Here is a 14,319-nt window from a genome sequence, read left to right as displayed (position 1 = left end):
GGAACAGCCCACCCAAGGTTTAAAATAAGCCCACCGTTGGTCTCTGGGGACTGACGGACAGGAGTCGGTTGCATGCAGTGAGTCAGCAGCCTGGACCACTGCCCCAAGGCCACCACTCCTAGGTCTGTTTGGTCCCAGAGGCCAGTCTCAGACTAAAACACCATTTTCCCAGGGCCCTCGATGGGTTTTCAGGGCAGAAGGTGCACGACCTGATCCAACCTCATGAGACAAGGCCAGTGGAAACTGGGAGAAGCTCACAAGCCAGGACACTGCCAGTTCCTCTCTGCTGAGCATGGAATTCAGGGTCACAGACATCATACCCACAAGGACCTAAGCTGTGCCTGGGCGTCCAAAGCACACGTGCCATTGAAGCCTCAACAACCAGCTCAGTATGTGTGGCACGTGGCGGCTGAACACACTATATCACAAACTGAATCAAGAGTAAAATAAAGCAAAGCAAAAACCCTGCTCTCCTCCACCATGGGGATCACTTCTTCCACTTTCTCTGGGTTCCAGTGTTCCCGGCTCCTTGGGAATTTCCCCTCCCAAAGGAGGGCTCCCAGGGGCACAGGGGACCCTCAGTCCCAGGAAAGACTCTGGCCCTGTGAGAGACCATCACCCTTCACCCCAGGAAGTAAGTACCCACTAGCATTGGAAGGGTTACCCTCCAGGCCAGGACCAGCAGGATTGCCACCCGGCCCTGGGTTTGTCCTGCTGCTGCCCATCAGTTGCAGCTCAATGGCTGGCTGACACTCAATGGTTACTCAGGCAAATGGACTAAAGGAAGGCTCTAACAGGGGATCCCTGAAGAGGGTCTTCCTGCAACTGCCCTAGAATCCACCCTGCAGATGCTCAACCCTCCCGGATTCCAGAACCCAGTTCCCGCCCCCACCCATGGTGACCGCCGTCTGTCAGGAGCTGCCCGGCCTCTGGGACTCCAGGACGACCAAGGGGCCAGGGGTGTGACTGGTATCTGACCGGTGGGCCAGGCCAGGGTCTCCAGGAAGGCTGAGGAACTTGGGGCACAGCTGCACCAGGGTCTCCAGGGCAGGCTACAGTCAGGGGCTGAGTCCCAGGGGCATTGGGAAAAGGCTCAAGCACACGCAGGACACACACCGAACACGCTCGCACGCAGGCACACAACCCGCACACCGCGCACCGTGGATGGTGAGATGCACCCAGCTGCCGTTGTGGAAGGTGTCGTACTGCTGGTCGAGCAGGAGCACCTTGCACTCGTACCAGCCCTGATCCTCGGCACGCACCTGCTCCAGCCGTAGGGATGCCTTGTCGTGGAGGCTCGCACGGCCTGTGGAGAGGGACCAAGAGGGTCAGGGCAGGGCGCTGCCCCCTGCAGCCCTAGCCCCACAGGGACAGCCTCCCTCGACCCCAGCCCAGGGCAGGCAGGCCCAGGGCAGAGCGGCCCCAAAAGCCCTGCTCTCTCTGCCCACCAGCTGCACCAAGAAGGCTTCAGTTCTCTGCACCGTCCCATTCTCTAGGGACGGAACAGAGGAAGGAGCTCTGCTGAGGTGGGATAGGAGAGGATGAGTGGCCCTGGGAACCTCCGGCCAGGCTGAGCAACATCCTGTCCCGGGGGTCCCCGTGGCTGCCACGCCCAGCACCCTGTCTGTGTGGCTTCCCTACAGCAGCCAGGGGAGAGGCCACCAGGGACAGGGTGCTGACATCCCCTCCCAGTCCTGCCGCTGGGGCCAGAGAGCAGAGAGGACTGGTCCAGACAGAGCCCAGGCCCCAAGCTTGGCTGGAGTGGGGGTTGCATGTAGCCTGAGAACTCAGAGCAGCTGGCAGGTAGAGCTCTAATCTACTCCAAGCCACCCTCCCTAACTCAGACCCCTTCCCCAGAGTGCCCTCCGGGTCCTCCCTCAGCCCAGCCCATTCCTCGCCCCAATGTCACGACCTCCTCTGCTTTCCTCCTTGTGTTTTCGACACTGGCAATCTGCCTACAAATCAGACAGTCCCAACCAACCAGGGCCGGAGAGACAGACACAGGAGGAGAGAGAAGGGCAGAGAGAGAGAGAGAAATAGAAGCTGACAAAAATGCAAGGCAGACCTCAGAGCCCAGAGGTAAAGATAAAACCCATGTCCTGCCAGCTTCCTCTTCCTTTAAACCCCAGCGCGCACACACACCCACACACACACACACACCGGAGCACACACTCACATTGCCCCATGCCCTCCTCCCTGGTGGGCAGGCCCTTGGCAGTGACTCAGTGAGGCCCAACTGGCAGGAGTCATTGCAGAACAAGACACAGGGGGCCAGGAGGAGGAGGCAGAGTGGGTGCCCAGACGCTCCCTCCACCCAGGACAAGAGGCCCCAACTTCAGAGCCAGAGGGAGGGAGTGGGCGAAGCCAGACAGAGCAAACCCCATGGCTGCCTGCCGAGGCTCTGACTCAGCTGCTTCTACTGAGCCGCCCTCCAGCCGGCCTCCTCTCCCACGCGGCGGGCTCTGGGCCTCCCTTCTCCTCTGGCCTCCGGATCCGCAGGGCCCCCTGCGGATCGGTGAGGCTGTTCAGGAAGCCCTGTGTCTGCCCCACCTCCTTGTCCCTCTCCTCTCACCACTTAATTAAAACCTACCAGAGTGCAAAGGATGGGAGGACAGAGGCAGCGACTGGAAAACAGAGATAAGAGGCCCATCGGAAAGGACGAGAGGTTACAAGACACAGGCAAGAGGGACAGGGCGGGCCCCCGCGCCCCCCCCCCCGGAGCCAGGCGGGAAGCCAGGGCAATGGGGCAGCCCTTACCTGCATATTCAGGGTCCACGTGAGGCGGGTAGTAGCCGAACTTGATGAAGATGGGGATGGGCACCCCAAACTTGAACCATTCCACAACATAGGGCGGGGGCTGCCCCGTCACCGGGTGGACCACGTCGCATCGCAGGACCACGCTCTCTCCAGCCCTTGCGGTCACGAACTCGGGCTCCTCTCGCAGGCCGTGGGCACCTAGCGGGACAGCTACATTGGGACGCAGGAAAGGAGAGGCCAGGAGATCCTGCCCGGCTGTCCCAGAGACCACCTCTGCCCTCCCAACCCTGAAGAGCACAGCCCGACCATGCCTTTTCCCAGTGACACTCCTACCAGCTCTGAGGAGGGTGGCCACTGAGAAGGTAGAGGGGCCTCGGCCCCTCTGTGGACACCAAGGTCCGGGCAGGCACTGCAGCCAAGGGTGAATGGGGACCTCTTCCTGCACCAGGATGCTTCCTGCTAGAGCACAGCAGGGAGACTCGGAGCCAGCGTCCTCCCACGCCCCACCCCCAGCTCAGCCTGATGTTCACAGCACCAAACAAGAGCGTTCCACACAGGAGCGGGGAATCCCCAACAAGCTGAGCAGAGGCTGCTCCTGGCATCGCCAGAGGGAAAACCCCACCGGCCTGAGCTGGCCTCTCTGCCCCTCCTCCCTCTGCCCGCCTCGCCTGCCGCAGAGGAGGGAGCGGGAGGGGCCTCCATCCCTCCAGTGTACAAGCCCCAAGTCTATCAGCAGGAGAAGCCCCAGACATCACCATCCGGACCGCAGGATGCTGGGGACACGGGAGGGGGACCCTGGGGCCACTAACCTCAGCCAGCTAAGGGGACCACCCCTACCTGGCAGAGGACAAAGCACGTGGCTAGATAAGGCACTAACATCCTCCAGAAAGGGACTGGGAGGGATGGGAGGTGAGGCAGGGAGAGGCCCATATCCCCCAGCCCCAGCCCCAGCCCCAGCCCCAGCCCCAGAGAGAACAGGTTAACCCAGGCTCCGCCCCAGGTCTGCAGCCCCACCTCCAGCCTGACTCGGGCTGCCACACCAAAGTCACCTTGTCCACCTTCCTTCCCAGTGAAAGAGCTCGATGGGAGGCCCCTCCCCCTGCCTTCCCTCCCAGCACCCACACAACCCACCAGACCCCGCCCCTCTCCTCCAGAGCCGGCTGGGCCCCTCCAGGCAGCACCACGGACAGCGGCTGCTCCACTGAGGCTCTGGCCTGACTCTGCGCACACCTCTGACCCCTGTGGGCTCCTGCCAGGCACCTCTGTCTGGCTCTCCTTTGTGTCTCTGTGTATCTGGCTCTTTCTATGTGTCTTTCTATTTGGTTCTGTCTCTCTCTCTCCAGTGTCTCTCCTGTGTCCATCTCTCTCTGGCTCCTCCTCCATGTCTGTCTCTCTGTATCTCTGTCTCTCTCTAGCTCCCACCCACATGGGTTATGCTGTCTACCTGCTCCCCTTCTTTGTATGACTCTATCAGCGTGTGTTGGGGTGGGGGGGTACATGTGGGGTTCCGTTTGCCTATGCTGGGGAAAGGGTTTTGCTTTTCTGCTGCCTGGCCCCTGTGTGCTTGTGTGCTCTGCCTCTCCAGGTCCATGTCTCTGTCGGCCTCTCCTTCTCTCCCTCCCGCTCCAGCTCCCTCTCCTCCTCCCGCAAATTGCGGAAGAAGGAGGAGGCAACCCTTCTGGAAGCTGATTGGCTATTGGTGACATCACTGTTTTCTAGAGAAAGAGCTAAGATCACAGAGTATTTTTGGAGCAGAGCACAGTGTTGCCCTCACCTGCCTGAGGCCCCAGCAGGTTTCCCAACCCTCCCAGACCTGCTTTAGGCAAAGGCTAAATTCCAGCCCCTCAGGGAAAGTGTAGCAGGCTCCTCCCAGCCCCCACCCCATCCCCTGGGGGCACCAGGCAGGGACTGGGCCCGCCTCAGAGCACCCTGGCACAAAGGCTGACCCTGGGCCCTGGAGGGGTGGGCAAAGAACAGACATGTGTGCACATGAGTGTATGTGTGTACACATGTACATGTGAGCATGCAGACTTTGGAGGAAAGAAGAGGAACTACAAGAGCCAGGGCAAGAGGCGGGAGTGCCTCCCAGGGGTGGCCATCTGGGGCAGGGGGCAGGGTTGCTTGCCCTCCTCTCATAGAAAAGGTTCTAGAGGCTCTGGGAGGCAAGACCTTGACTGCCTCATTCTCCACACAGCAACTGGGCAACGAGGTGGCCTCTTCCACACCCACCCAGGCTCAGGGCTGTGCACCCCACCTGAGACCCAGCCAGACCTGGGCCCCACCCCACAGGTCTTCCCACGTCCCTCCGCCAGAGACAGCAGCTGGAAGAAGACATGGTGAGACCAGCAGTACAGAGACAGTGAGCAAAGCCAAAACAGACGGGCTTCCAGGATGAAGGCAGTGGAGTGGGAGGCCCTGTCCCAGCCCCCGCACTCAGGCCAGTCTTCCTGGCTTTCAGAATCCTAAAATATTTATCAGCTTTCCTCATCTCAACACACACACACACACACACTCTGCGTGTGCTCTCACCCATCACCCACGAGTACTTCCCCCTCAGCCTGAGCTTTTCTGAGCCAAAGCATGTCTAATAAAACACTTTCTCCAGAAAAGCTTGCTGCAAAAAAAAAGAAAAAGTAAACAGGCTGGCAGCAGAGATGGAAGAGGGGTTTGATGGAGGAGAGAAATGCCTTCAAACCTAGGACACAACCCAAGTCAAGAGCAAGAGAGATTCCAGGGGCAAGAATGGAGACAGACGGTCAGGGTATGAACAGACAGGCAGAGACAGAGACACAGAGAGAGGTCAAGGGCACCCAGGATTCTGCCAGGGACACAGAGACATAGGCCTTCAGAGGATGGAGAATTAGGAAAGTCAGGAGGGAACAGAGCCAGGCTCCAGGAACAGTAGGGAGGAGGAAGAAGGCGGGTGGGGTGGGGGGGGGGGGGGCGGGGTGTGGGAAGGCAGAGATGGATGGTACCCAAAGAGGGAGGGCTTCAGGAGGGGAGGCCCCAGACCCCTCCCCACCACAGAGGCCTGCAGCAGCCTCAAGGGGACTCTGGCACCCGCAGGGTGAGCACCGCAGGGAGCACGAGGTGTCCTGGATTCCATGCACCCTTTTCAGAGATGGCAGGACCCAGCTGTACCCGGAGGAGCAGAGCAAATCTGCACTTTGGGGTTTTGCCCAGCGCTCCCTGGTAGGGAGAGAGGACACAGGAGGAGGAGGTGCCCCGTGGTCTGGCTAACCTTTCTGAAAGCCCACAGGGTGCAGACCTCCTGCTCTCTGGGCCAGGTGGTGCCCGGCAGGTTGCCAGGTCCAGGGCTGCCACTGGATCCCTGTGAGCACAGGACCATGAGCCCTCCACAGCCTGGCACAGCCCCCACCCCTCTTCCCAAGCTGGAGCTCTTCCAGGGGCGGGGCTGGGGGAGGAGAGGCAGCAAGACTGCAAAATCTGGTGGCAGCAGCCAAGGTCTGGGAACCAGGCAGGGAGGGCCAGCCGCCAGACAAACCAGCTTCCTCTAGGTCACTACTACATACCAGGTCCTTGTGGGACCCCAACACCCATCCGACAGACGTACCACCATCTCTGTCCCCTGGCTGGGCCAGCGGCCGGCGGGGGGCGCGGGGGGCAATTAGGTAGGGGCAGGTTCCAGCTGTCCTGTCTCCCCTTTGCCCCCACTTGCCCCCCGCCACAGGCTAGGTACCAAGGCACAAGGCCCCTCCCACACTGACCCAAGAAGCAGCCCCCTCCCCTCTGTTCCCTGAATCAAAGGCCAGCCCCTCCACAGTGCACTCAGGACAGGTTCTCACAGCCAGACCCCTGCAGTCCTGAACCCAAGAAGGCCAGCGGGGCAGGCCTGGGTCAGTAGGCAGCTGCGGGTGCAGGGCTGAGCCCACTCTGCCTGGGACCCAGGAGCTCCGGCTCTGTCTATCTGCGGCACAGGGAGACCTCCCCACCTCAGTGAGTGAGTGAGTACACGTCCCCGGGGAGGCTCCCCCCTTCCCCCGCCCCCTTGGGCACCAGACTCCCAAACCACAGGCCTGTTGTCTAATAATACCAGCGACAGCCACCGCCACCTCCATCTGCCAGCCTAAAAATAATCCCTGCTGAGTCCAAAACAGGCACAGCCCCCAATAGTCCCCCAGTCGCTCCTCTGTGACAAGCCAGGGGGTTCCAGGAGATCCCAGGAAGCTTGAATCGGGCTCCCCTGGAACGTCCTTTCCCCCCTACCCCCACCCGGGAGATGCAGACCCAGAGGCTTGCATGAGGAAAGCAGAGGAGAGACTCCATACACACATAGCCAAGTGTGAGATGGAGAAACAGCCATGTCCACATAAGGCTGCACCCTGGGTGTCCTTTGCAGACAGTGGGTGGGCCAGAGGTCACTGGGATATTCTGCCTCCAGCCAGGACCCCCACACCCCACCTAGGAGGTCCTTGGAGAAGTCCCCACCTTTTAAGGTCTCCCTGTAGCTATTCTTCTGCCCCAACTCCCCATCAACCTCTGAGGGTAGAAGTCAGAGATCAGGTGAGCCCAAACTGGCCCTCCCATCATATAACAAGGCACTGGGGAGGGATAGGACACCTTTCCTCCATGGGTGCCTCTCCTCCCTAACTCTCCAGCCCAGGCAGCCCAGGAGGCAGCAGCTCTTAGCCACCTTAATTTGCTCTCGGCTAGATTGTATTTCCAAGAGCCTGTTCCCCAGGAGCCACTGGCAGGAAGCAGTCAGTAATCCAACCTCCGCTCTGCTCCTGCAGCAGCTCCTCCAGCTCCTCCGCAGAGAGGCCCAGCCACACCCACCCTGCCCACCGCTGGTGTGGGCCTGGTCCAAGTACCCCAGAGCTAAGCTGGGGAGGGCCTCAGGTGAGGTGCCAGGTGGACGAAAGTAAGCAGGGGATCGAAGCCCGAGTCTGCTCACAATGAAGCGTCAGCACTCCCCACCTGGAAGCCGGAAAACCAGGACAGCAGCTTCCTGCATGTTACCCGGACAGTGTATTACCTGCCACAGCCCAGCTGGCCAGGGGCCTGGACCGGGAGGGAACTAGGGGGTGAGGGCGGGCAGAGGGCACTACCCAGTCACCACCCTTTCAGAAGAACAGGCAGGCTGGCTGGGACCTCGCTTGTAGCCTGGCCCACAAGGAATTGTTCTCCAAAACTCTTCTGGAGGCCCTGACTCTGCTCACCAATCTCCTGCTTAATCACACAAGAGAGAAGAGAAAAGCAGGAAGATTCCTAAGAAAAATAGGTCAGCTGCCTCAGGCAGGCTGAGCTGGCTCCCCTGGGCAGTGCCCCGGCAGGACCAGGCTACAAGCTGCCTCTGCACCCAGCTCCCAACCCCCAGGGACCAAGTCCCTTCTCCATTCAGGAGTCTGGGCTACTGGGTAGCCAAGGTCAGAGCCACCTCTTAGCAAGTCAGACCCGTCTTCTGCGTCCCCTGGCTCTGCCTGTGTGTGTCCCCCACTGAGGTTTTCTCTCAGAGCTCAGTCTCCCTTCAACCCAGCCCCAGGGCTGAGCCTCCAACTTTGGAAGCTTCTGAGCTGTCCACACTCACGTGTGGAGCAGAGGGTGGGAAGAGCTGGGTGTCTGCTCCAAGTCCAGCCTCGCTGCCACCCACGGCCACCAGCAATCAGACAGGAAAGATGCCCCACCTCGCGCCTGGAGACTCTGGGTCTCCTGTCTGCTACATTCATGTGCAAACGCATACACACAGTTGCACACACAGGCAGGCACACACACAGATATGTGCAGGCACTTCTAGCAGCTACCACCAATGATGGCTCTTTCCACAATTCACATTCACTCTCTTACACAAACTGCTTTACCCATCACTGGGCACAGACAGGAGAGAGCTGCCCTGGGACCCTGGCCTAGCCCAAGGAGGCAGAGGACTGGAGAGGGTTGGGGAGCAGGGGAGGGAGTGCGGCTCTCCCTGTGGGCCAGGTCCACTCCCACCCACTCAGCGCAGCAAAGCCCTGACAGCCAGGCCTGAGGCAGACAGCCAGGCCTGAGGCAGAGATCTGAGGATGGAGAGCACAGGGCTCTGAGCCAGGAGAGGCCGGCCAGAGAGAGGCTGGGGTTCAGCATCTCCCAGCCAGGCAGCCTCTGCTCCTTTGGGTAACTGGATCCTAGCTTTCTGTCTCAGAACCTCAAACCTGAAACCACCACCAGCCCTGGGACCTGGCAGCTCCGGGTCAGCACATGAGACGAGCTTGGGGCCAGCAGCTGAAAGCTGACTCTCTTCCCACACATCCCCTCCTCAGCTTCTCCCAAACGCGTGCTGCCAGACACACCCCTGCCTGCCTCCAGCCGCGGGTGCTGGGGACACAAACACGCATGCCACGTCCTGAGCCAAGTCCCGCTCAGCTGAGAGGCTGCCTGTGGGGGTCTCTCTAGCAGATTCCAGACCTAAATGCCCTCCCTCGTGCCTTCACCACCAAAGGAAGGGAGGAAAGGCCAGGCTGAGAGTAGAGAGCATTAGTCCAGCTACCAGCACTGTCTGGGTTAGAACCCGCTTTATCTGGGGACAGCAGTAAGCCAGGCATGGAATCTGTGGTCCACAAGAGGAGGCAGCCTTGGTGATAAAGGCCGGGGTCCTCCGCACCAGCTTGCTCAGCGAAGGCCTCAGGCGCAGACTCCACTCACCACCTTCCAGGCTCTCTGCACGCCCTCCCCAGCCTCCACACTGCCCCCCAGACACACAGGATTCAAGCCACCCCTCTCTCTGTCCCAAGCCTTTCAATCCTCTGCTGGAACAACCACTGCTCAGCCAGACCCTAAGACAAGCATCTCAAAGTCCCTCCCATCAAGAAACTCCTGGAAGTCACCTCTGCCAGTTAGAGAACAGCTGAGCTCTCACAGCAGCATCTGAAACGCTGGCCCATCAGCCCATCTCCCACTCCCGGAGGCCGTAGAGATGATGCCTCCTGGGTGTCCTGCAGCCTCTCCACCAGGTTCCAGCCACTGACACAACTCTAGTTCTGCAGATCTCTCAAAGGATTTCTGAGCAGCCCTCCACATCTCCCTGGGCAAGGTCAGCGGGGAAGGCAAACTTGGTTCTGGACAAAGGCAACTGTCTGAACTCCCCCTGGGGACATTTCCAGCTCCCAGTGCCCTGAATCATTCAGGGGAAAGAAATGGAACCAAGATCATCATCAGTTACTTACTCATGACTTAGCGACTAAACCACCACTACCACAGAACATTCAGCCAGCCCCTCATTTCTTCACGGCACTAATGTTCACAAATACCCCACACGCTCATACTGTTAACCCCCAATAAGGCAAGTGACAATCAGAGAAGCAAAGCAATGTGTCCAAGGTCACAGGCCAGCAAGTAGCAGTGCTGGAACTTGAGTCCAGATCCTTTACCACCACACACAGAGCCCCTAGGCTAAAAAGACACCCCCCTCCCCGAAACCCACAGGGATGGCAGGCAGGGGTTCATGTCCAGGCACCCCGGACAGAAGGACCTCTCCATTCCCGGAAAGAAGGCAGAAGCTCCAGAACCAATAACCTTCAATGCTGGGAACTCCTTCCTTCTGTCTGGCCCTTCTGTGTGCTGCTATAATATAAGCACACATTTCCCTTGATTCTGTGCTTAAACTTGCAAAAAGTCCATCCTCTTCCCTGGACTCCTCAGGCTGGGATCCTATTTCAGAGCCTCCCTTCGACATCTCTCTTTTATTCAAACATCCCAATACATCCTTTTGTGCGACAGTCCCATAGCAGGAACATACCACAAACTGAAGGGGAGGAGATGGAGGCATCAGAAGAGTACAAGGCAATAGGGAAGGGGCGAGCACTGAGGCTGGAGACAAGTTCTCAAGCGCAGCTCAAGCCACCTCACACCCCCACCCCACCCCACGAGCTTCTGGTCTGTTTCCCCACCTGACAAAGGAAGAATTTTAAAACCACCCGGGGTCACACACCATATAATAAAAGCACTCTTCTCTTCGCCTTCCTCTGCCTCTGTTTTCACACCCCCGCAAACACCAGCGAGACCGATCTCATTGCAGAAACTTTTCCAAATCACTTCCCCTCCCCCTACACAGCCCCAGACAAGGTGAGCAAAGGGTCCTCCTGCGCGAGCGCGGCCGGGCGCTGGGTCTTCCGCTGTGGGTCCTCCTACTGCTTGCTGTCCACCTGGCGGTTCTCCCCGGAAGCCATCCCGGCCGGCCCTGGGGACCTGCCCGCAGCTGGATCGTGTCTGAGCGCTGAACATCGCGCGCTCAGAGTCCGGGCACCTCCAGCTTCCATAGCAGGGCGGAGAGCCGAGGTGCCACACAGAGGCGTGCGGGCCGCTCTGCGGTCTCCAGAGCAAAAGCCCGCGTGCTCACGCGCGCATCACCCAGCTCACTGGCTTCCCTCTGCCCTCTTCCCAGCTCAGACCGGAAACAGAGAAAGAGGAAAACCTCCCTCCGCCCCGAGAGGCGGCAGTGGAGACCCCCTCCCGCTGCTCTCGGCCACAGCAGCTGTGGCCAGCTGTGGCCGGCTGCGGCGCGCTCCCGGGGAACTTTTGCCCGGCCAGGCCGGGCTCAGGTACAGCGGAGCCGGACGCGGGCAGAGCCAGTCGAAGTCGGCCGCTCCTCAGAGCAAGCGAGAGACTCCCCGCGGAACCAGCTCTTTTCCTCTCGCGGCGCTCCGTGCGCCCCGCCCTGCGAGGGGATCCGATCTCCGGGTGCCACGACGTGTGGTCCGGAGGGACTCGAGCCCAAGCCGAGCCCGCACCGGCTCCCCTGCGGACCGGTGGCACTGCGCGGGGTCCAGCGTGCCGCAGCCAACCGAGAACCCGAAAACTCCCTGGCGGCAGAGTTGAGAAAGCCACCGCCTCCCCAGCGCTCGAGGCGGCGGCTGCGCCCGCGAAGGGCACCGGGCGCGGCACCCGCTGCAAAGCCCTGGTGCCAAGGGTGGCGGCGTGGACCCTAGCCCGAAGCGTTCTCTCCAGAGCGCCGGCAGCCCGGGTTCAGGCCCTTCCCGCCGACCGCGGATACGGCGTCCCCCCTCCTCGCGGTGCCCGGAGCGCGCCCGCCGGGAGGGCGCGGGCTCAGCAGGAGGACGGAGCCAAGATCCGCGGGAGGCGCAGGGGAGGGACGCTGCACTTCAACTCACCTTGAGCCGCAAGACCTCGGGCGCTGATCACACTTGCTATCAAAGTGGCCACATACCAAATCATAGTACTACCGCGCGCCAGCCAGGAGCCTCATCCTATCGCAAAGTGCCCCGCGCAGCCTACGCCCCGCGCCGGTGCTCTCGCGGCTCCTGCGGCTCCTGCAGCCCGGGCGGCCCGCTCCCCATCCCTCCGAGGATCCGCTCGGCTCGGCGCGCAGCCTCCCGCCCGGCGCAGCGGCACCTGCACTGGAGCCCGGGCGGAGCGCAGCCAGCGCCGCGGAGAAGCCCGGCCGCACCGCCCCGGGCCCGCCCCCGCTGCCCTTCCATTGGGCGCGGCCAGCGAGCCCGGGGTCCGATTGGCCAGAATGCCTGCCCGTCGCGTCGAGGGGGGCGAGCCCATTCAAGGTGCGTTGACGTGTGGCAAACCCAGAGCCGCAGAATCATGCGCATTGCCGGGGAGAAGGCGCTGCCGCGTCTCCGCTAGGCTCTGCTCCCTGCTCCCACTGCATGGCAAGTTTCTGGGGGAAGGAATGTGGCCGCCGGGCCGGCCAACGGGACCCTGGAGTCTCTGCTACACTGTAGGTCTGAGGGGTCGGTGCCCCCGCCCATCCAGGGAACCCAGCATCCGGTTTCCATCCAGCAAAAAGGCGTCCCGGGAGGACGGTGCTGATTCAGTGATGGGGAAACCCGGGAACAGCAGCCTGGGGAAGCTGAGAACGTCCTTCACTCGAGATCTTTTCAAAGGGGTCACGCGCTACCGCCACCTCCCCTCCTCCCTTCCACACTCGGCCACTCTTTCCTCCCCAGCGCACTCTCTGCCACCCAAACATGAGATTACGTTAAGTTCCATCCAGCCTGAAGGCAGGGGGATGACTAAAATGACCTCTAAAAGTGGCTAAGATTTGGGGTGAGTCATTGGCTCAGCTGCAGGAGTGTCACGGGCCCCCCTCAGGAACACACGTGTGCACACTGCCACCCCCAGTGCGGGTCATAGTTGCTCATCGCCAGGAAGTCTCCACTTTGAGCAATGAAAGTGTTCCTTCTTCTTCTAAAAAGACTGCCTCCTCAAGCACAAGATTCCTCCCCCGTCCCCACCTGCCTGGGAGCCTGGCCCCATCTCAGCAGGAAGAAGCCAAGATGGATTTCGAGAACAGTGTAGGGATCTGGGACAAGGGACCCAGGGAAGGGGAAAGTGGTCTATTTCTCAACCTCCCCCCTCCCCCCATTATAGTTGTATTTGCAGAAGAAATAAACCAGCATCATGGAAACATCTACAAACAGTCCCCTCACACCAGGGATCTGAGGCTGCAGTGAAGATGTCTGATCTTTCACAGAGCGAGAGCAGAGGTGATAGGGGCTCAGTTCCCCAGGATGGGCAGCAAAGGGGGCTCAGGAAGGTCACCCTCATTGCCATCGCAAAGCACTTGTCAGCCACAAAGCACTGGCTCTAGCATATGAAGCTCAAAGGGAAAAAAAAAAAAATGAGGGAAACTTGCTTGTAAGAAACGCACACATACATATACACAGACACACAGACCATGCATGGAATGTGGCCTGAACATGGGAGGAACAGCCTTCCCTGAAAGGTGAAGCCTCTTAGCTCACCACCAGCCAGGACATGGAAAGCTGGAAGGCCCCTTCCTGGCACAGCAGCAATTACACTGGGCAATCTAGCATCTGGATGTAACCTGGAGAACCAGAATGCTTAAATGACCTCCTGCCCAGTCCAGCCACTCTAGTTATGAGACGTAACTCTGCTCGTGCAGAGATGCCTCTCCCTGAGCCCTCGTTTTAGGGCCTCTTTCTCTGCCAAGATGCCTTTCTTGGGGATGTGAAGCGAGTTGGAAGCTAATTCCCAGCCAGCATGCCCAAGATCTAGAGCTCCACCCCCAACATATACATGAACCATGGTCCTAGGGCTTTGAGCCTCACTAGGATCCACTTGGAGAACTGGCAATAACAGGATTCTCTTTCCAGAACCTCTAAGCATCTATCTGGCCTGAAGAGAAATGCTGGACCCCCAGGGCTGCACATGTCCCTAGCCCTTTATAGGTAGAAATATGGCCGAGTGGGAAATGTTCTTCTAGGGACCTGAAAAGTAGGGAAGGGGGCAAAGCCACTATCACCATCTTCTTGATTGTTTTTTCTTGGCCATCAACTTTTTCCCACTTTGGATGGTAGTTTCTACTAGGAAACTAAAATTGTCAAACTGAAAGGAAAAGTAACACAAAGAACTTAAGAGCATGAGTTGAGTTAGGAAGGGGTTCAAAAGAACTATCTGAAAAGAAGACTGATTTCTTCTGGATACATCTATTGGAAATGCAGTGGAAGAAGGGGGTGAAGGCAGAGAGGAAAGGGAGGAGACTTGAGATTCAAAAGGAAAAAGTTACCTTCATCATCAGATGTGTCTCAGATTTGGTTTCAGATCTGCTCAAAAGAGATACAGAGTATCGGATCA

General features: G+C 59.6%; 1 protein-coding gene across 1 annotated transcript in view; it reads right to left on the bottom strand.

Annotated features, from left to right (window-relative positions):
• IGSF9B (immunoglobulin superfamily member 9B) overlaps positions 1 to 12,080 on the bottom strand; it is a 47,328-nt gene extending 35,248 nt beyond the window's left edge. The window contains exons 1-3 of the mRNA XM_070783151.1: positions 11,862 to 12,080; positions 2,758 to 2,955; positions 1,160 to 1,306 (exon numbers count right to left, since the gene is read on the bottom strand). Of these exons, the coding sequence (XP_070639252.1) occupies positions 1,160 to 1,306; positions 2,758 to 2,955; positions 11,862 to 11,925 (409 nt within the window). The 5' untranslated portion in view covers positions 11,926 to 12,080. The remainder of the gene's footprint in view (positions 1 to 1,159; positions 1,307 to 2,757; positions 2,956 to 11,861) is intronic.
• Positions 12,081 to 14,319: the final 2,239 nt, after the last annotated feature.

Source organism: Bos indicus, chromosome 29 (genome assembly GCF_029378745.1).
Source record: "Bos indicus isolate NIAB-ARS_2022 breed Sahiwal x Tharparkar chromosome 29, NIAB-ARS_B.indTharparkar_mat_pri_1.0, whole genome shotgun sequence".
Classification (NCBI taxonomy): domain Eukaryota; kingdom Metazoa; phylum Chordata; class Mammalia; order Artiodactyla; family Bovidae; genus Bos; species Bos indicus.
The sequence above is the reverse complement of the archived record's forward strand: the minus strand, read 5'-3'. Positions and strand labels throughout refer to the sequence as shown.